General features: G+C 45.2%; 1 protein-coding gene across 1 annotated transcript; it reads left to right on the top strand.

Annotated features, from left to right (window-relative positions):
- Positions 1–255: 255 nt before the first annotated feature.
- Positions 256–23,314, top strand: LOC141105447 (uncharacterized). Its single transcript, XM_073595303.1, has 16 exons — positions 256–558; positions 2,295–2,412; positions 2,529–2,626; positions 2,707–2,913; positions 3,003–3,161; positions 3,285–3,426; positions 5,487–7,584; positions 11,950–12,119; positions 15,405–15,544; positions 18,781–18,898; positions 19,015–19,112; positions 19,193–19,411; positions 19,492–19,698; positions 19,788–19,946; positions 20,070–20,214; positions 21,360–23,314. Exons 1-16 carry the CDS (start codon positions 256–258, stop codon positions 22,856–22,858), a joined length of 5,880 nt encoding a protein of 1,959 aa, XP_073451404.1. The 3' UTR covers positions 22,859–23,314.
- Positions 23,315–23,688: the final 374 nt, after the last annotated feature.

Genomic DNA, 23,688 nt, shown 5'->3' with positions numbered 1-23,688 from the left:
GCCATGCTGCACAAATCTAATTAAACATGACATAGTCACTGACCCCAAGGTTTGGGTGTGACTTAAGCCGTATCGTATTCCAGACGCCCGCAGACAGGCAGTAGCTGAAGAAGTATGTGGGATGGTAGACCTCGGGGTGATAGAAAGGTCCAAAAGTGAATGGTGTAGTCCTATAGTCTTAGTTCTCAAGCCAGATGGATCCTTTAAGATTTTGTAATGACTTCTAGAAACTGAACGAAGTTTGACACCTATCCCATGCCCCGGGTTGATGAACTAGTTGAGAAGCTGGATTCCACCAGGTACATAACCACCTTTGATCTCACTAGAGGGTATTGGCAGGTTCCCCTGACAGATGAAGCAAAAGAGAAGACGGCTTTTGCAACCCAAGAGGACTTGTGGCAGTATACATGGATGCACTTTGGGCTAAATGAGTCTCCCGCTACATTGCAATGGATGGATGAGATTCTTAGCCCACACCAACGCTATTCAGCAGCCTATCTGGATGATGTGGTTATTTGGAGCACAGACTGGGAAAGCCACCTATCTAAAGTGCAGGCTGTATTAAAATTCCATTATACATGCTGGCTTAACAGCAAACCCAAATAAGTGTACCATAGGGTTGGAAGGTGCTCAGTATCTGGGGTACAGCATTGGGCGGGGCCTAATAAAACCCCAAGTCAATAAGGTAGAAGCCATTAGAGACTGGAATGCTCCTGCCACCAAGAAACAAGTGAGAACCTTCCTAGGCATGGTTGGATTTTATCAGAGGTTCATCCCAAACTTTGCCACAATGGCAGCACCCTTAAGTGACCTTACCAAGGGCAAGAGCTCCTCTAGTGATTTAGTGGAATCCCAAGGCTGAAGCAGCTTTCCAAAGTGTGGAGGAGGCCCAGTTTAAACAACTTGTGCTAGTAGCCCCACACTTCAACAAAGAATTTGTAGTCCAGACCGATGCCTCAAATGTAGGTCTGGGGGCTGTCTTGTCCCAAGTGGTAGGTGGAAAAGAACACCCAGTGGGCTATTCGAGTCAGAAGCTGACCCCTGCAGAAAGAAATTGTAGTATTGTGGAGCGAGAGTGTTTGGCCATCAAGTGGTCCTTCGAGGCTCTACGGTACTACCAGCTGGGGAGCCACTTTTGACTCATAACAGACCATGCTCCCTTAAAATGAATGGCCCAGGCTAAGGTCCGTAATGCAAAAATTACCTGGTGGTTCCTGGCCTTCCAAGATTTTTCTTTTAAAGTGGGGAACCGGCCTGGTCGCAATCAGAAAAATGCGGATGCCCTTTATGGAAACCATTGGTTGGTAGCTTGTGTTCGAATCCATGGGTTCAAATAGCGGGGGGAGGTATGCGACAAACAGCCCCTGTCAGTTGTAGATGGAGTGTATCTGCCCTATAAGATTTTGTAATTCAAAAAGTAAATAGGTGGCAGTGAGAAGTCTGTAGCAGGATGCAAGGGGTTAAGGACTGGCCAGACCTTGCTCCTCACCTGGGGTATAATTTGTCTTCTCTGGGTTAGTCTGTTGTTGGTGCTGAGAAAGGAGACCAGCAGGTTGTGAGGTAACATGTCTGCAGGACTGAAGTAGACCCACTGAGGTCTATTCACAAGCCAGGAGGCTTCATAACTGTTTGCTGGACTTGTATTGGGACTGTATTTCTTACCTCTGTACGGGAAACTTTTTGCTGTTTGCTGTACACGCTGACCAATAAACAGGAAGCCCTTTACCTTACGTGCAGCTTGGATTACCCCTCTGAAAGCTCTCCACTTGAAGCTGAACCCCACAGTGTACAGAAACCTCACAGAGCTCCCCTCCCATGTCTCTCCAATCAGAGTCAGAGACTCCTATGACATCACACTGACCTTGCAACTTCTCCTCCCAATGTCCCTCCAATTAGAGTCAGAGAATCCTATGACATCACACTGACCTCACAGAGCGCCCCTCCCATGTCTCTCCAATCAGAGTCAGAGAATACTTTGACATCACACTGACCTTACAGCTCCTCTTCTCAATATCCCTGTCACAAGCAAAGCAAGACTATTGCTCCTGCATTGTGTGTAATGACACCAGAATTCCTTGTGACAAGCTTTTAACCTACAGACTTGGGTCCCTTTGTGGGTAAATTGTATCCATGTGGGGTTTTGATATAATGGAGACCTGATGGGTGAGGTGAGGAGGATTCTGGGAATGTCATTTGATTTTACTTTTTGTGCTCAAATCTAGAGTTTTCCTCCTGTGAAGTCTGGAGATCATATGACCATCACATTGCCTCCACCTCCCTCCCTGATAGAATAGAGAAATAAAAAGAAGATTCTAGAAGTCACCAGAGAGATCATTGAGCTGCTGACAGGAGAGGTGAGCGGTGCTGGGAAGGACATCATGATGGACAATCAGCCGCCCCTCACATCACCGGGTAAGAGGAGACTTTATTGTAAAGGAGAGAGCAGTACGGAGGGTCCACCTAGATCCCCCATCATCTGATAAACACATAGAAACAATGTATTCAGTCAGTGTGTGTGTTTCCTACAGATGGATCCAGTAATGGGAACCCACCAGAGAGATGTCCCCGTCCTCTGTATTCCCGGGATTCCACACAGGAAGATCACACCATCTCTTACCATCATCAGGTAGATGATTGACAATTATTGGTCGTTATGATTTATACACAAGCATATTTGTTACAATAAATATCTTATTATATGTTTAGAGTGGAATCATTGGGGATAATAATATTGATGTTAAAGAAGAATTTAAAGAGGAGGATGAAGAGTATGGTGTGATGGAGGAGATTTCAGAAGGACACAAGGATATGATGGAGTCACCGAAGACCAGGAACCCACCAGAGAGATGTCCCCGTCCTCTGTATTCCCGGGATTCCACACAGGAAGATCACACCATCCCTCACCATCATCAGGTAGATGAGGAACAATCACTGATAGTATCATTAGGATCTGTACATTATCTGCATTGTTACAATTGATGTCATTTTTATTATATATTCAGAGTGAAAACCTGAGAGATCCTAAAGTTGAGGTTAAAGAAGAGATAAAAGAGGAGGATGATGAGTCATCCAGCTATAGAAACCCACCAGAGAGATGTCCCCGTCCTCTGTATTCCCGGGATTCCACACAGGAAGGTCTCACCATCCCTCACTGTTACAAGGTTGGTGGGACGGAGATTGTAAAACACAGATATATGGATACGATTTGTTGATTTCTTATGTGATGTCACAATATTAAAGCTTCTATTTAACTGATGATATTTTCTCTCATTTTCATGATTTAGAGTGGAGATCCAATTGATATAGAATTTGAGGTTAAATCAGAAGAAGAAGAGAGGTATGTGAGGGATGATCAGCAGTCTATGGAGGAGGATGGAATGACGAGGACATCCATAGAGGAGGACACTCCTACAGAGATCAGCACAGGTGGGTCAATAATTCTAATGCCGCGTACACACGACCGGACTTTCCAGCAGAAAAGGTCAGACGGAATCATTCCATCGGATATTCCGATCGTGTGTGGGCTTCGTCTGACCTTTTCTTTCGAAAACTCTGACGGACCTAGAAATAGAACATGTTTGAAATCTTTCCGACGGAATCAATTCCTATCGGGAAAACCGTTCGTCTGTATGCTATTCTGACGGACCAAAAACGATGCAAAGGGCAGCTATTGGCTATTGAAATTCCTTTTTCTAGTCCCCTCGTATGTCATTGCGTTCTGAACGATCGGATTTTGGTGTGATTGTGTGTAGGCAAGTCCGTTTCAGCGGAACTCTGTCGGAACTCCGACGGAAAAAACGTCAGAGTCTATTCTGATGGAAAAAACGGTCGTGTGTACGCAGCATAAGTCCATTCCTCCGCCCATACTGCTCACTGATTGGTCCAGAGTAGGGCGGGCACTGGGTGATATCAGCCTGTAATCCCCTGGTCACTTTCCTGAGCTGTGTTCCCCGTCCTGTATTCCTGTATTTCTCTCGGATAATCTTCCTTCTCTGTGCTGCAGACACAATTTATGTATCTAGACTGGATTTATGGAGATTCCGGGGGGCAGCTGGCAGTAAAATATTGATTTTCACCATAGGCGTTGCTTGACCTAGGCACCTGGGTTATGTACCTTGAGTCTTCTGCCCCATTCCTAGCAAGATCTCTGACAGAACAATTCTCCCGGGGTTACTTGCTCTGTTATTTGCTGGCTGTGCCGGGTGGAGGGATATGTCTGTATAGTCTCAGACCCAAGTCACTGAGTGCAGTCTCAGGAGATGGGAGGCAGCGGTGTGGGACCTCTGCAACTTGTCTCCAGTTAAGTAAATAATTAAGCCACCACTGATTACTGAACACCAATATTATGAGTCCTGACTCTTTTAATTGATAATTTATATTGTACATTACATACTCCTGACCCCTGCACTATATACTCTATGTTGTACATTATATAATTCTGATACTATATAGTCCCAACTGTTGTACCTCATACAGCAAGGCCTCGGCACTCTGCTATGTTCTCTTTTGTTACCCCCATTTCCTACCAGGTGGACATTTTATATCTGATGATGTGATTGGAGCACAGACTTTTACATGTTGATAATAATGTGATAACATCCTCCAACTTCGGAGCCTTAAACAGAAAGTGATAATGAGGGAGGAGTCAATAACCCAATGATGGTGGTCTTCAGGATCAGTCCAGTCTTCATCTTGGTTGTTCTCCCCCCCATCCTCACTCTCTGACCTCTGGTGGGGCTCAGCCCCGCTGGTATTCATGACTAAGGCCGGGTTCACACTGGTACTTCACGACTGTTGTACCACTGTCATTCTACTTTGCCCTGCAACATCGGTCCTACTTCTGTCATACTTCTAAGATTTTGCTCCGACTTTGAGATAGTCTGACTTGTCCTTTGACCAATCAAAACCATCCCAGTGTGACATAAATTCCTTTTTACTGCTGCTGTAATCACCATGTCAGATGTCACGGGTCGTATGGGTAGGACAAGGATCCGACTTCAATGATATTCGATGAGCAGAAGTAGGACCAAGGTAGTGCAGGAACCTTTTTCAAAGTCGGACCACTTAAGGTGGCTCTCATAGGGAATCATTGATTTACACACGTAATGCGACATGTGCTCCCAAAGTCGGAGCGTATATCATGCCAGTGTGAACCCGGCCTAAATCATGGACTAGATAAGGAAGTGCAGGACTTCTTGTGTTGGGAAGATGGCAATGAGTGATAGAGGGGGTGGGGACACTCGTCCTATAATCCTCTCATCACTGTCACTCCTATAAAAGACAGTTCTCGTTGTTTCCTCACTCTCTGACTAAGGTCCATGAATAAAGAAATCAACTGGTAGGAGATCAGAGGACCCATTTACTAGTTACCTTGAGGGGGGAATTGTAAGATCCTCAGAGACAAAGCTGCCTGATGTGGGCGGAGTCCTGGTTTAGGGGAACCAATCTGCTCATGTCTAGTAATAATCTTTGTATTTCTATTTTAGTAGATGGACGGGAGATGAGGAAAACCTCAGAGGATTGTCTCACTTTGTCTCCAGACTGTAAAGTAGAAGATGAGGACATCACACAGTATAGTCCAGGAGAAAACCCGACTACCTCAAATGTCCATCCGGCACCACACAGTGTAGATGGACCATCGTATTCCTCTTATCCTGAGGAACCTCAGACTGTGAGGGACGGTGCCGGACCATCGTATTCCTCTTATCCTGAGGAACCTCAGACTGTGCGGGACGGTGCCGGACCATCGTATTCCTCTTATCCTGAGGAACCTCAGACTGTGCGGGATGGTGCCGGACCATCGTATTCCTCTTATCCTGAGGAACCTCAGACTGTGAGGGACGGTGCCGGACCATCGTATTCCTCTTATCCTCAGGAACCTCAGACTGTGAGGGACGGTGCCGGACCATCGTATTCCTCTTATCCTGAGGAACCTCAGACTGTGCGGGACGGTGCCGGACCATCGTATTCCTCTTATCCTGAGGAACCTCAGACTGTGAGGGACGGTGCCGGACCATCGAATTCCTCTTATCCTGAGGAACCTCAGACGGTGCGGGACGGTGCCGGACCATCGTATTCCTCTTATCCTGAGGAACCTCAGACTGTGCGGGACGGTGCCGTCCTTCAAACATATAAGAGGTTTTCCTGTGCTGAGTGCGGGAAATGTTTTAGAAACAAAACCCCTCTTTCCATACATCAGAGATCTCACACAGGTGAGAAGCCCTATTCCTGCCCTGAGTGCGGGAAATGTTTTTCACAGAAGTCATATCTTTCCATACATCAGAGATCTCATACAGGCGAGAAGCCATATTCCTGCCCTGAGTGTGGGAAATGTTTTTCAAGGAGGTCCAATCTTTCTGCGCATCAGACATCACACACAGGGGAGAAACAATATTCCTGTCCTGTGTGTGGGAAGTGTTTCCACATTAAATTCGAAATGATTGAGCATAAAAGATCTCACACTGGTAAAAAGCCGTATTCCTGTACTGAGTGCGGGAAATGTTTTTCAAAGAAGTCCGCTCTTTCCATACATCAGAGATCTCACACGGGAGAAAAGCCGTATTCCTGTACTGAGTGCGGGAAATGTTTTTCAGGGAAGTCCACTCTTTCCACACATCAGAGATCTCACACGGGTGAGAAGCCGTATTCCTGCCCTGAGTGCGGGAAATGTTTTTCTGTAAAGTCCAATCTTTCCAAACATCAGAGATCGCACACAGGGGAGAAGCCGTATTCCTGCGCTGAGTGCGGGAAGTGTTTTTCATATAAGTCCAATCTTTCCATACATCAGAGATCGCACACAGGGGAGAAGCCATATTCCTGTCCTGAGTGCGGGAAGTGTTTCCGCACTAAATTCAAAATGATTGAGCATAAAACAACTCACATCCGTGAGAAGCCGTATTCCTGCTCTGAGTGCGGGAAATGTTTTAGATTAGAAAACAATTTTGATGCACATAAAAGAGCTCACACAGGTGAGAAGCCGTATTCTTGTCCTGAGTGTAGGAAAAGTTTTTCACAGAAGTCTAATCTTGCTCTGCATCAGAGAGTGCACACAGGGGAAAAGCCGTACTCTTGTCCTGAGTGCGGGAAATGTTTTTCTCAGAAGTTCTCCTTTTTCAGCCATCTGCGGTATCACACGTGGTTGAAACTGTATTCCTGTCCTGAGTGCGGGAAATGTTTTAAAGGGAAGTCATATCTTCAGATACATCAGAGATTGCACACGGGGGAAAAGCCGTATTCCTGTGCTGAGTGCGGGAAATGTTTTATAATGAAATCACAATTTGTTATACATCAGAGGAGTCACAAGGGGGAGAAGCTGTTTTCCTGTCCTGAGTGCGGGAAATGTTTTTCACGGAAGGGCGCTCTTTCTGAACATCAGAGATCACACACAGGGGAGAAGCCATATTCCTGTCCTAAATGTGAGAAATGTTTTCAAACTAAGACCGGTCTCGAGTCACATGTGAGATTACAAACGGAGGTAGGTCCACATTCCTCTTCTGATTGGAGGAGGTGTAACCCACAGAAGTTCTCTGTTTATAGTCATCTGAAATTGGACACGGAGGAGAATGAACTTTCCTGGTCTGACTGAGGGAAATGTTCTTCGCTGAAGTTCTGTCTTCCTGTACATCAGGGGGTCCCACACAACCCTCGAGGTGTATTAGTGAGTGCGGGAAATGTCTTGTATATGAATGTTGCTGGACATGTGGGGAAGAAGCACACCCTGATATACACCTCAGATATACTCCATGGCTGATCTTCATCATGGAAGAAACAGTTGATAAGGAGATCAGAGATCACCAAAGACATGGATGAAGTGTTGTACCGTGTTGGCCATTGATAGCAGGAGAAAAATAAAAATGGAGTCATTACCTCTCATTGGCTGAGTAGATTTTGTGGTGTAAACTCTATCAAGAGATCTGTTTTCTTAAGTCGTCCTTCAGGACGAAACACGTTAGCCCCACCACTTAAAACGCGGTCCTCTAGGCCTTTTACAATAAAAATGTTACAGGTCTGTTTGTTAAACATTTGTTCAATCAATGTGAGCAGTGATTCCCTATGGTCATCAGCGCCCTCTAATGGCAATAATGCGGTATTGAAGTATTTCTGCTGCATTATGGCCACTAGATGGAGCTGACGATCATAGGAAATCACTGTGTATATTCAAATACTGCCAGAATCTGTAACAGCTGGGGAAATGCTCATCACATTCATCCAAGAAATGTTTTATAAATAGACCCCGTATCCCTCGTCAGGCGTGGTTTCATACAAATAACTCGGAGATCGTTTTTTACCCCGATTTACAGAAATTTAATTTTTTTGCATTTTCATGTCCTTTTTTTTTTTTAATGAATAGATCCCATAAATGTCAGGAGAGTTTTATATAAAGATGGAAAGTTTGTAGCAGATAAATGAATAGACCTCCCAGCAATGTTATTACCAGGCTGCAGCTAGGGGGAGCTCTAATGTTTGGAGTGTGGTCACAGGAGAGTGAGCCCATCTGTTTTTTTCATATACCGTATATTTTTGAACTTATGTTAAAATACACATTTTGGGCCTGAAGAAGTAAAACCCCCAAAACCTTTTCTAAAAGCAGAGGCCCGGGAGAATAAAATGGTGGTAGTCGCTAGCTCAGTATTTTATCAAGGGTACACATCAGTAAAACCAAATACATGAAATGTATTTTCAGTGCACACAAGTGAAATATACGACCTTATTTTTCTGACAAAGTATAAAAAGATGAGGTTGTTTGTCGAGTAGATTGATACCCAACATGTCAAACCTGTCTGTGGCGGGGCAACAATGACAAATTTCGGGTCCCCAAAAACTCCAGGAAGGACCTCTTCTTCTCCTTCCTGGAGAAATCAGCTTCACTAGTTTATCCACTTAAGGGCCAGGCCTATTTCTGACATTTGTTGTCAGTATTTTTTGCTAGAAAATGACTTAGAACCCCCAAACATTATATATATATATATTTTTCTTTAGCAGAGACCCTAGAGAATAAAATGGCAAGCAAATGCAATTTTTTGGAAAAAATACACTTTTTTGAATGAAAAAAAAAAAAAAAGAAAACCATAAAGTTAGCCCAATTTTATATTGTATAGAGTGAAAGATGATGTCACGCTGAGTAAATTGATACCCAACATGTCATGCTTTAAAATTGCGCTCGCTCGTGGAATGGCGACAAACTAAGGTGCTTAAAAAATCTCCATAGGCGACGCTTTAAATTTTTTTACAGGTTACCTGTTTCGAGCTACAGAGGAGGTCTGGTGCTAGAAGGTGTTCTATCGGGTTGAAGTCAAGGCTCTGTGCAGGCCAGTCAAGTTCCTCCAACCCAACCTCGCTCATCCATGTCTTTATGGACCTTGCTTTGCGCACTGGTCCAAATCATTTGGTGGAGGGGGGGTTATGATATAGATGAGCGAGAAAGACATGGATGAGCGAGTTTGGGGTGGAGGAACTTGACTGGCCTTCACAGGGTCCTGACACCTTTGGGATGAATTAGACTGCATGCCAGGCCTTCACGTCCAACATCAGTGCCTGACCTCACAAATGCTATTCTGGAAGAATGGTCAAACATTCCCATAGACACACTCCTAGACCTTGTGGACAGCCTTCCCAGAAGAGTTGAAGCTGTTATAGTTGCAAAGGGTGGGCCAACTCAATATTGAACCCTACGGACTAAGGTTTGGATGCTATGAAAGTTATTGTGCATGTAAAAGTGTCCCAATACTTTTGGTAATATAGTATGTATATATTTATGGACTGTATTTTTGGACATTATAATAAGAGCACTTTGAAGTATTGTGTAATTATTATGTGGAACACGGTTGTGAGCACTGGCACTTCCTGCACATAGAAATTGCTTTAATGTATTAGCAGAACATTCGTTGTATTGTGTTTATTCATATTTCTTTACACAACATTAAAAAAAAAATATATATATATATATATATATATATATATATATATATATATATATATATATATATATATTATGTGAGTAGGTTTTGTATCAGCGCTGCACCATTAGTATTTCCAGAAACTGTTCATTGCTCAAGGAACCCCTAGAAACCTCTGGAGGAACCCTGGCTGAGAAAGTCTGGACTAGGCAGTAATATATTTCTACCCCCCTTGGTGGGAGTGGAGTTGACCCCATCTATAAGGATATACAGTACATACACACACAGCACAAGGCCGTGTTCACACTACGAGACGTTTCTCAGGACTGCAGTTCCTCTGAGCTTCAGAAGGTGGTGATCTTCTCATTTCTACCCAGACAGGAAGTCTCTATGGAAGACAGAAAGTGATGTCAGGTACAAACAGGAAGTGATGTCAGGGACAAACAGGAAGTGATGTTAGATAAAGGAACAGGAAGTTCCATGAGGTACAAAGTAGGGGTGACGTTGTTGGAATTGGCAGCAGAGAAGGTAATAAGATCTCAATTTCTATTTACACCCAGTAACCACCCCCATCATGTCCGTCCTCTTCCTCCATAGTCACTGTGACGTCTTTTGTGTGTATCTATACTACTTAAAGCAGAGCTCTGGCCAAATTTTTTTTTTCCATGTGCTTGTTGCTGATCTCCGGCCTTCACCAACTTTGCCATCCATGTTCTTCTGAGCTCTGTAGTTCCTCTGTAATAGGCTGCTAAACTTGCTGAAAAGCCGTTATTTCCTGGTGACTTCCTGTTTGTAAGACCGCTGGCTTCTATCCCTCTCCTCGGCTCAGCCAGCGGTCTGACACACCCCCTTGTAGTCTGATACGCCCCCTTGTAGTTCTCTGAAAACAAGCGGAGAGGAAGCAGACATGTTGTGGGTGGAAGGGGTCTCCCAGCCCCCCGGTCTGTGCCGCCCATGAAAGAGGTGTCCTCCTTCTTCTCTCTCCTTCCTCCTCTTCCTCTACCTCTACTCCTGTAATCCACCACCCCCCCACCGCCTGCTATCTCCGTGCAGAGCGGGATTATCATCACAAATGACTTGTATAATCTCCCACTGTGTCAGGTATTGTTATATGAGAACACTGATTGCTGATGTCCAGCCTGTATAGGAACAGTGCGCTGTCAATCATAATAACGGCGGGGGGGGGGGGGGACATCAGCGATCGGTGTTCTCATATATAATACCTGACCACAGCTCGAGATCCCCGCTTCGTCATACAAGTGATTTCCGATAATAATCCCTGACATTCAACACTGTAGGTCCCTGACTTTCCGCACTTGTGGCCCCTGACATTCGGCACTGGTGGTCCCTGCCATGGTGGTCCCTGACATTCGGCACTGGTGGTCCCTGACAAGCGGCACTGGTGGTCCCCTCCATGTTGGTCCTTGACAAGCGGCACTGGTGGTCCTTGACATGCTGCACTGGTGGTCCCTGACATTTGGCACTGGTGGACACTGATAAGCTGCACTGGTTTGCATTTAAAATAAATGTATTCATTTAATTTAAATGTATTTATTATATGCATTAAATTAATATTATATTAATATGCATTTATATTAAAATGCTTTGTTTTTATAAGGCTGTACCCTATCATACCGTGTGTTATGTATGGCTTGCTGGCTGCAGAATGAGGGGTGTGATTTATGTTGAAGTGGGTGAGTTCACATTTACATGTACAAGCCTCGTGTACCTCCAACATTCACTCCAATCTCAAGGATTCATGGGAAATGTAGTCTGATTACAGTTAGAGAGAGAGAAGAGGATGTGATGTAAATCCCTGTTCTAAGAGATACTCCCTGCCAGAAAAGATGATGCCTTTTTTGAATCACAGAGCTGACTTCCTGAAAATTCAATCAGTCATATCTCTTAAACGGTAAGAAATTTCACAAATGTAAGAACTGTTTAGTGTTTTGTGTGTGTGTGTGGGGGGGGGGTTCTGATGGGGGATTTTTTGAAAATCCTGGAGTTCTGCTTTAAAGGCACTGTGTACTGCAGTGTAATTGTGAATCTGCAGGATGGAGGACTTGCTAAAGGACTTGATCCAAAGTGATGCTGCACAGCAACAAACGTTTCAGAAAGTTGTGGCTCAGCAGCAGCAAGTCCAGGCAACCGGCCAACAAACTGTGGCTGCACAACAGAAAACTAACAGACTGTTGGTCGCCCAGTTGGCGAGCACGGACGCTAGTAATGGGCTTTATGTTCGGGTCGAACATTGGCTGTGCGCCTGTTTGCCGATCAGTGAACAGTTTGGGGTGTTTGCGGCAAATTCGAATGCCGCGGAACACCCTTTAAAAGTCTATGGGAGAAATCAAAAGTGCTAATTTTAAGGGCTTATATGCAAGTTATTGTCATAAAAAGTGTTTGGGGACCTGGGTCCTGCCCCAGGGGACATGTAACAATGCAAAAAAAAGTTTTAAAAATGGCTGTTTTTTCGGGAGCAGTGATTTTAATGATGCTTAAAGTGAAAAAAAAAGTGAAATATTCCTTTAAATTTCGTACCTTGTGGGTGTCTATAGTATGCCTGTAAAGGGGCGCGTGTTTCCTGTGTTTAGAACAGTCTGACAGCAAAATGACATTTCTAGAGGAAAAAAAGTCATGTAAAACCATCGCTAGCGCCGTCTATAATAAATTGTCGGTCCGGCAATACATATAAAAGTTAATTGATAAAAACGGCATGGGATTTCCCCACAGGGGAACCCCAAACCAAAATTTAAAAAAATTTTGTGGGGGTCCCCCTAAATTCCATACCAGGCCCTACAGGTCTGGTATGGATATTAAGGGGATCCCCTCAAAATCCATACCAGACCAATTTTAAGGGGAACCCTGTGCCAAAATTTTAAAAAATGGCGTGGGGTCCCCCCAAAAATCAATACCAGACTATTATCCGAGCATGCAGATGCAAACAAAGCCTGGGGAATGCCCAGGAAAAAACCAAAGCCTACTTACCACCAACTCGCAGACAACCAAATTGACCTGTCTAACAGTACGCGTTAAAAACAGGGGTTTAGTCCGCACGCATTTGCAAATGCATGCGTAAGCCACAGAACCTCGTCACGGCACCCTGATATCTGTGGTCCTAACACTAAAATATGAGTGTCCCCACAGTGGAGGCACATGCATTCTGATGGATAAATGCTGGCAGGTGGACTGAAGGGCAGCCCATCCCTTCTTAAAGGTACAGAAGCACACCAGACACCCAGCAAATAGCACCATGGCTGCAAAGGTGCTGGTGCATTTCTGGACCAATAAACACACCAAGGTGATCTCAAAAAACTTGCCACCGCCTTCATTTATAGCTGGCTATCGCAGTAAGCGGCTTTGGAGGGCTACAAACAGATGCAAACAAAGCCTGGGGAATGCCCAGGAAAAAACCAAAGCCTACTTACCACCAACTCGCAGACCACCAAATTGATATTATCCGAGCATGCAACCTGGCAGGCCGCAGGAAAAGGGGGGGACGAGAGAGCGCCCCCCCCTCCTGAACCGTACCAGGTCACATGCCCTCAACATTGGGAGGGTGCTTTGGGGTAGCCCCCCAAAGCACCTTGTCCCCATGTTGATGGGGAGAAGGGCCTCATCCCCACAACCCTTGCCCAGTGGTTGTGGTGGGCGGGGGGCTTATCGGAATCTGGAAGCCCCCTTTAACAAGGGGACCCCCAGATCCTGCCCCCCCGTGTGAATTGGTAATGGGGTACCTACCATTTCACAAAAAAAGTGTCACAAAGGTTAAAAAACACAAGAGACGGTTTTTGACAAGTCCTTTATTAATTTCTTCTTCTTCCATCTTCTTTCTTCTGGTCTTCCTTTGGTCTTCCTCCATCTTCTTCTTCTCCATCTTCTTCTCCACTCCGTCTGCACGATCCGCCTCAGTGGGAGTCTTCCGCCATGTGACACTTCGGTTCTTCTGACACTTCTTATATAACGGAGGGTGGGGCCATCCGGTGACCCCGCCCTCCTCTGACGCACAGGGACTTTACAGGGAATTCCCTGTGGCTTTCCCCGTGTTGTCAGAGGGGGGCGGGGTCACACGGTTACGTAAATGGGTGACCCCGCCCCCTCTGCGAGTGCATAGCTGATGTTTTAAGTCAGGAGGATCTTCCCACTCCCAAATGTATGACCTAATCAACCTGGTCAAATGGTGGCTGCAGCCTGAAGTACTCCCAACCTGGTCAAATGGTGGAGAGAGTTGCGATGGACCGGTTTCTCAGAGCTCTACCTCCTGAGTTGCAGAGGTGGGTGAAGCAAGCTGATCCAAATTCAAAGGATGAGCTGGTAGAATGTTATTTTGCTTCAGAGGACCTCATTGTGGGTATTAATGAAGAAAAATGCTCCTGTGCACAAGTGGGTAGCCGAACGAGCAGTGTATGAACACAGGCCTTGCTGCCCTTAAGGATGGGGGATCCTAGAAAACAATGAAAAAGAGAAAAGAAAGGGCGCACCAGCCATGTGCATTATCTTTTGGATAAAATTTATTACAACTAATGATAAAAAGGAACTACTTACAAACAGCAGTAGAAGATCACAAGTGTATAAAGACAATCTTCCAATCTCAGCATACAGTCAAAGAACAGCAGAGCCCACTGGAGGTGCCAGAAGAGCTCACAAAAATCACTGCTGGCTGGCGCATTTCGAGGCAGTCATTGTGGGGTCTACAGGTTCAAGGTCCCTAACAGCCAAAAGACACCCTCCGGGTAACCATTGTGGCAGCACAGTTGGTTAAGCCCAAAAGGGGAAGTCGTGTGAGTGGCCAGAGGGTCAGTCCCTCGGAAGCCCCGGTTAATACCTGTGGACATCCCCAATGTTGGCGGTGCAGAGAGTGGGGTCACATTGCTGCCAAATGTCCCTTGAACTCTGAGTCCATAGAGCAGGGATATACAGTTGGCGGACCTCCAGCTGTTGCAAAACTACAACTCCCATCGTGCCTCTGCCTCTGGGTGTCATGCTTGCGGCTGTCAGAGACTTGCTATGCCTCATGGGACTTGTAGTTCTGCAACAATTGGAGGTCCGCTAATTGCATATCCTTGCCATAGAGTGTGGCATAGTCCAGCGCATGTGCTTGTTTGCTCGGCCACGCCTAGTTGCAGATCATGCCAAACTCTATTGTAAAAATAAAGTGGACAAGCATGCTTGCCCTTATGGACTCTTGTGGACCCTGAACTGTTGACCCAGTGTCAGGAAGAAGTGGTACGTGTGCATGATGACTGTAGAAAATACCCCAGAGCGCTGGTGACCTTTGAAACCAGCTCAGGGTCGGGTTTCCATGAAGTGGCTGTGTCCCCTATCCTATTGCACAATGTAATACTGGGGGGAGACTTCCCACTGTTCCAGGAATTCTGCAGTAGGAAAGATAAAACTCCTGAGCCTGGATTTTTAGTGGGACTGCAGGGGGGAACCCCAACCCCTTTGAACCAAAGGTTGATGAAAATGCTGTAGGAGTGACCCCTGATGAAAATATGTCTTTTCCCCTAGCAGTCTGTGCGGGTGAACCGGAGGTTGCCCCTGAGACCATAGAGTCACCGGGTGTGCCGGAGCTAGAGGTCTCCTGGGACAACTTTGGGCCCACCCAGTTACAGGACCCTACTCTTGAACAAACCCAGAAAAATGTGAAGGTAAACAATGGGACCCCAGTAGCTCCGGGGCTGGAGAATGTGTTCCCTCATATGGCAGTTAATAATGACATGTTGTACAATTTGTGGGGCCTGGCCCTTATTGGAGGACAGTGTTGAACCTGGCCCATACACATCTCCTGGGAGGGTCACCTGGCATATGAAAAGGCCAAGAAATATTTTTTACTGTGTTTATTTTGGCCTGGGATATTTCCTGAAGTGAACAATTATTATGAGTCTTGCCCTGAGTGTCAAAAGTCATCCCCTATGCCCCATTACTGTAGCCCACTGGTGCCATTGCCGGTGATCAAGGAGATGAGGCCATCTATAAGGATATACAGTACATACACCCGCAACTCAAGGCCGTGTTCACACTACGAGACGTTTCTTGGGGCTGCAGTTCCTCAGAGCTCTACAAGGTGGTGATCTTCTCATTTCTACCCAGACAGGAAGTCTCTATGAAAGACAGGAAGTGATGTCAGGTACAGACAGGAAGTGATGAAAGGTATAAATAGGACGTTCTGGGTGAGAGGTGAGTCGGGAGGAAGTAGCGAGGAGACATTGGTGGAAGTGGGAGCAGAGGAGGTAATAAGATCTTATTTTCTATTTACACCCAGTAACCCCCCCGTCATGTCCGTCCTCTTCCTCCATAGTCACTGTGATGTCTTTTATCTCCAGCAGATGATGATACACACATATATAGTGTTAAAACCTAGATTAACCCCTTCAGAGGCAGAACATTTCCCCATGTACTATGCCGGTATCCTGAGACTGTTCCCTTAAGAAACACTTCTTCTAAGACGATCGCCTAAGAGTTGTTCCACATGTTTACCCGTACTGGGATTCCAAAAGAGATTCCAAGCGACTCCTTTTATGTCCAAAGTAATGAAAGAGTTGTGTATATTGTTCAATATTAGGCACTTACATACTTTGGTTTACCACCCTCAGACAGATGATTTTGTTTAACGGTTTAACAAAACCCTTACGGGTATGCTACAGATGGTGGTGGATAAAGATGGGAGAGACTGGGATGGTCTACTACCATATATGTTGTTTGCAATTAGAGAGGTCCCACTGTCTTACACATGGTTCTCACCCTTTGAACTTTTGCACTGGAGGCATCCCCGAGGGCAGCTAGATATTGCCAAGGAGACCTGGGAGACTGAGACCCTACCGGGGTGTGTCATAGAACATATCTCGGCCTTTCAGGTCAGAATTAGCTCCGTGATGCCCCTTGTCCGAGAACACAAGCAGCAAGCATAGAGTCGAGTGTACAATAGGTCAGCAAAGGTTTGAACTTTCCACCCAGGGGATCGTGTACTCGTTTTAGTCCCCGCAGTGGAAAGTAAGTTCCATGCTAAGTGGCAAGGACCCTATAAAATGCTTGAAAAGTTTGGTAAGTAAACTATAATGCCGCGCACACACGGCCGGACTTTTCGTCAGAATAGACTCGACGGTCTTTTTGATGGAGTTCCACTAAAACGGACTTGCCTATATGCGATCACGCCAAAGTCCGATCGTTTACAACGCAATGACGTATGACGGGACTAGGAAGGAAAAAGGAAGCTCAATAGCCAGTAGCCAATAGCTGCCCTTGCATTGTTTTTGGTCCGTCGGAACAGCATAAAGACGAACAGTTTTCCCGATAGGAACTGATTCCGTCGGAAAGATTTGAAACATGTTCTATTTCCGTCAGAATTTTAAAAAGAAAAAGTCCGATGAAGCCCACACGCGATCGGAATGTCCGATGGAATTATTCCGTCTGAGTTTTTCTGCCGGAAAGTCCGGTCGTGTGTACGCGGCATTAGGTGTACCAACCAGAGAGGCAGAAAAAAGAGGAGATCTGTAATTAAAGCCTAGAAAGATAGAGAAGCTCTCCTAGCCCTGGGTGATAGGCCCCCAGAGAAAGATGAAAGGCATAGGTGAGGTTCAGATACCTGAGACTGTCATTGTCACAAAAACGTCAGAGAGTTTCTACAGCGAAATACAGTTTTCTTCTCAGAGTTGCCATGCTGCACAAATCTAATTAAACATGACATTGTCACTGACCCCAAGGTTTGGGTGTGACTTAAGCCGTATCGTATTCCAGACGCCCGCAGACAGGCAGTAGCTGAAGAAGTACGGGGGACCTCGGGGTGATAGAAAGGTCCAAAAGTGAATGGTGTAGTCCTATAGTCTTAGTTCTCAAGCCAGATGGATCCTTTGTACGATTTTGAAACTGAACGAAGTGTCGAAGTTTGACACCTATCCCATGCCCCGGGTTGATGAACTAGTTGAGAAGCTGGATTCCACCAGGTACATAACCACCTTTGATCTCACTAGAGGGTATTGGCAGGTGTATTGGAAGCAATAGAGAAGACGGCTTTTGCAACCCAAGAGGGCTTGTGGCAGTATACATGGATGCACTTTGGGCTAAATGAGTCTCCCGCTACATTGCAATGGATGGATGAGATTCTTAGTCCACACCAACTCTATTCAGCAGCCTATCTGGATGATGTGGTTATTTGAAGCACAGACTGGGAAAGCCACCTACGTAAAGTGCAGGCTGTATTAAAATTCCATTAGAACAGCAAACCCAAAGAAGTGTGCCATAGGGTTAGAAGAGGCTCGGTATCTGGGGTACAGCAATGGGCGGGGCCTAATAAAACCCCAAGTCAATAAGGTGGAAGTCATTAGAGACTGGCCTGCTCCTGCCACCAAGAAACAAGTGAGAACCTTCCTAGGCACCTCACAGCTCCTCCTTCCAATGTCCTTTCATCCAGAGTCAGAGAATCCTATGACATCACACTGACCTCACAGCTCCTCCTCTCAATATCCCTGTCACAAGCAAAGCAAAACTATCGCTCCTGCATTGTGTGTATTGACACCAGAATTCCTTGTGACAAGCTTTTAACCAAACAGAGTTCGGGGCCCTATGTGGGTAAATTGTATCCATGTGGGGTTTTGATATAATGGAGACCTGATGGGTGAGGTGAGGAGGATTCTGGGAATGTCATTTGATTTTACTATTTGTGTTCAAATCTAGAGTTTTCCTCCTGTGAAGTCTGGAGATCATCTGACCATCACATTGCCTCCACCTCCCTCCCTGATAGAATAGAGAAATACAAACAAGATTCTTGAAGTCACAAGGGAGATCATGGAGGAGAGGTGAGCGGTGCTGGGAATTCTGGGACATTATCCAGTAACAGACAAGGGATGTGTCTGGATGGTGACTGTATCATTGTGTGTGTCAGGTTCCTATAAGGTGTCAGGATGTTACTGTCTATTTCTCCATGGAGGAGTGGGAGTATTTAGAAGGACACAAGGATCTCTACAAGGACGTCATGATGGACAATCAGCCGCCCCTCACATCACCGGGTAAGAGGAGACTTTATTGTAAAGGAGAGAGCAGTACGGAGGGTCCACCTAGATCCCCCATCATCTGATAAACACATAGAAACAATGTATTCAGTCAGTGTGTGTGTTTCCTACAGATGGATCCAGTAATGGGAACCCACCAGAGAGATGTCCCCGTCCTCTGTATTCCCGGAATTCCACACAGGAAGATCACACCATCCATCACCATCATCAGGTAGATGATTGACAGTTATGGGTAGTTATTATTTATACACAAGCATGTTTGTTACAATAAATGTTTTATTATATATTCAGAGCGGAAACGTCGGGGATGATAATATTGAAGTTGAAGAAGATTATAAAGAGGAGTATGGAGTCATGGAAGAGCTTTCTGAGGATCTCGAAGATCTCTACAAGGACAAGGACATCATGATGGAATTACCTAGTAACAGGAACCCACCAGAGAGATGTCCCCGTCCTCTGTATTCCCGGGATTCCACACAGGAAGATCACACCATCCCTCACCATCATCAGGTAGATGATTGACAATTATTGGTAGTTATGATTTATACACAACCATGTTTTTTACAATAAATATCTTATTATATGTTTAGAGTGGAATCATTGGGGATAATAATATTGATGTTAAAGAAGAATTTAAAGAGGAGGATGAGGAGTATGGTGTGATGAAGGAGTTTTCAGAAGAACACAAGGATATGATGGAGCCACCTAATACCAGGAACCCACCAGAGAGATGTCCCCATCCTCTGTATTCCCGGGATTCCACAGAGGAAGGTCTCACCATCCCCCACCATCATCAGGTAGATGAGGAACAATCACTGATAGTATCATTAGGATCTGTACATTATCTGCATTGTTGCAATTGATGTCATTTTTATTATATATTCAGAGTGGAAACCTGAGAGATTTTAAAGTTGAGGTTAAAGAAGAGATAAAAGAGGAGGATGAGGAGTCATCCAGCTATAGGAACCCACCAGAGAGATGTCCCCGTCCTCTGTATTCCCGAGATCCCACACAAGAAGGTCTCACCATCCCTCACTGTTACAAGGTTGGTGGGACGGAGATTGTAAAACACAGATGTATGGATACGATTTGTTGATTTCTTATTTGATGTCACAATAATAAAGCTTCTATTTAACTGATGATATTCTCTCTCATTTTCTTGATTTAGAGTGGAGATCCGATTGATATAGAATTTGAGGTTAAAGCAGAAGAAGTAGAAGAGACGTATGTGAGGGATGATCAGCAGTCTATGGAGGAGGATGGAATAACGGGGACATTTATAGAGGAGGACACTCCTACAGAGATCAGCACAGGTGGGTCAATAATTCTAAGTCCATTCCTCCACCCATACTGCTCACTGATTGGTCCAGAGTAGGGCGGGGACTGGGTGATATCAGCCTGTAATACCCTGGTCACTTTCCTGAGCTGTGTTCCCCGTCCTGTATTCCTGTATTTCTCTTGGATAATCTCCTTCTCTGTGCTGCAGACACAATTTATGTATCTAGACTGGATTTATGGAGATTCTGGGGTTCAGCTGGCAGCAAAATGTTGATTTTCACCATAGGCATTGCTCAGCCTAGGCACCTGGGGTATGTACCTTGGGTCTTCTGCCCCATGCCAGGGTATAGCAAGACCTCTGACCGAACAATTCTCCCGGGGTTACTTGCTCTGTTATTTGCTGGCTGTGCCGGGTGGAGGGATATGTCTGTATAGTCTCAGACCCAAGTCACTGAGTGCAGTCTCAGGAGATGGGAGGCAGCGGTGACCCCTGCACTATATACTCTATGTTGTGCATTATATAATTCTGATACTATATAGTCCCAACTGTTGTACCTCGTACAGCATGTTGTATATTAAAAAGGCCTCGGCACTATGTTCTCTTTTGTTACATCCATTTCCTACCAGCTGGACATTTTATATCTGATGATGTGATTGGAGCACAGACTTTTACATGTTGATAATAATGTGATAACATCCTCCAACTTTGGACACTTAAACACAAAGTGGTAATAAGGGAGGAGTCAATAACCCAATGATGGTGGTCTTCAGGATCAGTCCAGTCTTCATCTTGGTTGTTCTCCCCCCATCCTCACTCTCTGACCTCTGGTGGGGCTCAGCCCCGCTGTTATTCATGACTAAATCATGGACTAAATAAGGAAGTGCAGGACTTCTTGTGTTGGGAAGATGGCAATGATAGAGGGGGTGGGGACACTCGTCCTATAATCCCCTCATCACTGTCACTCCTATAAAAGACAGTTCTCGTTGTTTCCTCACTCTCTGACTAAGGTCTATGAATAAAGAAATGAACTGGTAGGAGATCAGAGGACCCATTTACTAGTTACCTTGAGGGGGGAATTGTAAGATCCTCAGAGACAAAGCTGCCTGATGTGGGCGGAGTCCTGGTTTAGGGGAACCAATCTGCTCATGTCTAGTAATAATCTTTGTATTTCTATTTTAGTAGATGGACGGGAGATGAGGAAAACCTCAGAGGATTGTCTCACTTTGTCTCCAGACTGTAAAGTAGAAGATGAGGACATCACACAGTATAGTCCAGGAGAAAACCCGACTACCTCAAATGTCCATCCGGCACCACACAGTGTAGATGGACCATCATATTCCTCTTATCCTGAGGAACCTCAGACTGTGAGGGACGGTGCCGGACCATCGTATTCCTCTTATCCTGAGGAACCTCAGACTGTGAGGGACGGTGCCGGACCATCGTATTCCTCTTATCCTGAAGAACCTCAGACTGTGAGGGACGGTGCCGGACCATCGTATTCCTCTTATCCTGAGGAACCTCAGACTGTGAGGGACAGTACCGTCCTTCCAACATATAAGAGGTTTCCCTGTACTGAGTGCGGAAAATGTTTCAGTTTTAAATCTGGTTTAAATGACCATAAAAGATCTCACACGGGTGAGAAGCCATATTCCTGCCCTGAGTGCGGGAAATGTTTTTCACGGAAGTCCAATCTTTACACACATCAGAGGTCTCACAGAGGGTTAAACCCATTTTCCTGTTCTGAGTGCGGGAAATGTTTTGCACACAAATCGGATCTAATCAAACATCAAAGATCTCACACAGGTGAGAAGCCGTATTCCTGTCCTGAGTGCGGGAAGTGTTTCCAATTTAAATCACAACTTAACGTACATAAAAGATCTCACACAGGAGAGCAAAACTGGGAAAAGCCGTATTCCTGTCCTGAATGTGGGAAATGTTTTCGTTTTAAATACAATCTTCATGCGCACATAAGAAGTCACACGGGGGAGAAGCTGTATTCCTGCCCTGAGTGCGGGAAATGTTTTATCAGAAAATCAAGCTTAGTCAGACACGAAACTTCTCACGCGGGCAAAAAGCCGTATTCCTGCCCTGCGTGCGGAAAATGTTTTTCACAGAAGTCCTATCTTTCCATACATCAGAAATCTCACACGGGAGAAAAGTTGCATTCTTGCTCGGAGTGCGGAAAATGTTTTCTCACAAAATCAGATTTAGATAAACACCTAACAACTCACACGGGAGTAAAGCCGCATTCCTGCCCTGAGTGTGGGAAATATTTTCGGTTGCAATCCGTTCTTCGTGTGCATATCAGAACTCACACGGGTGAGAGGCCGTATTCCTGTCCTGAGTGCGGGAAATGTTTTGTCAGAAAATCCTGTATAAACAGGCACCAAACATCTCACACAGGCGAAAAGCCGCATTCCTGCCCCGAGTGCGGGAAATGTTTTTCACAGAAGTCCCACCTTTCTCTACATCAGAAATCTCACACAGGAGAAAGGCCGTTTTCCTGCCCAGAGTGCGGAAAATGTTTTTCAAAGAAGTACAATCTTTCTATACATCAGAAATGTCACACGGGGGAGAAGCCATATTCCTGTCCAGAGTGCGGAAAATGTTTTTCAAAGAAGTGCAATCTTTCCACTCATCAGAAAACTCACATGGGGAGAAAAGCCGTATTCCTATAGGAGTGCGGAAAATGTTCTATCACAAAAACAGAATTAGATAAACACCTCAACTCACAACTCACACAGGTGAGGAGCCATATTCCTGTCCTGAACGTGGGAAATATTTTTATTTGAAATATGAATTTCAAATGTACTTTGTTTACATGTAAAAAGACATACGGGTGAGAAGCCGTATTCCTGCCGTGAGTGCGGAAAATGTTTTTCAAAGAAGCACAAGCTTTCTATACATAAGAAATCTCATACGGGGGGGAAGGCGTATTTTTGTAGGAGTGCGGAAAAGGTTCTATCACAAAAACAAACTTAGATAAACACCTAACAGCTCACATGGGTGAGAAGCCATATTCCTGTCCTGAACGTGGGAAATATTTACATTTGAAATACAAATAAGGATTGTTTTTAATACATTTTCAGAATAAAAGTTTGTAATTTTTGAGTAATTTTGCATTGAATAAAATGGCGGCTATGGCCTTTGCAACCCAGTCGTGCGCAGTCATGTATGAACAGGAAGGGGCCATCCCCAAACTGATCCCACAAAGTAGGGAGCATAAAATTGTCCAAAATGACTTGGTATGCTGACACCTTAAGAGTTCCCTTCACTTGAACTAAGGGGTCAAGCCCAACCCCTGAAAAACAACCCCACACCATAATCCCCCCCCCCCTCCACCAAATGGTTTGGACCAGTGCACAAAGCAAGGTCCATAAAGACATGGATGAGCGAGTTTGGGGTGGAGAAACTTGACTGGCCTGCACAGAGTCCTGACCTCAACCCAATAGAACAGTGGTCATCAACCCTGACCTCAGGGCCCACTAACAGGCCAGGTTTGCAAGAT

The sequence above is a fragment of the Aquarana catesbeiana genome, linkage group LG08 (assembly GCF_042186555.1).
Source record: "Aquarana catesbeiana isolate 2022-GZ linkage group LG08, ASM4218655v1, whole genome shotgun sequence".
In the NCBI taxonomy this organism is placed as follows: Eukaryota; Metazoa; Chordata; class Amphibia; order Anura; family Ranidae; genus Aquarana; species Aquarana catesbeiana.
The sequence above is the reverse complement of the archived record's forward strand: the minus strand, read 5'-3'. Positions and strand labels throughout refer to the sequence as shown.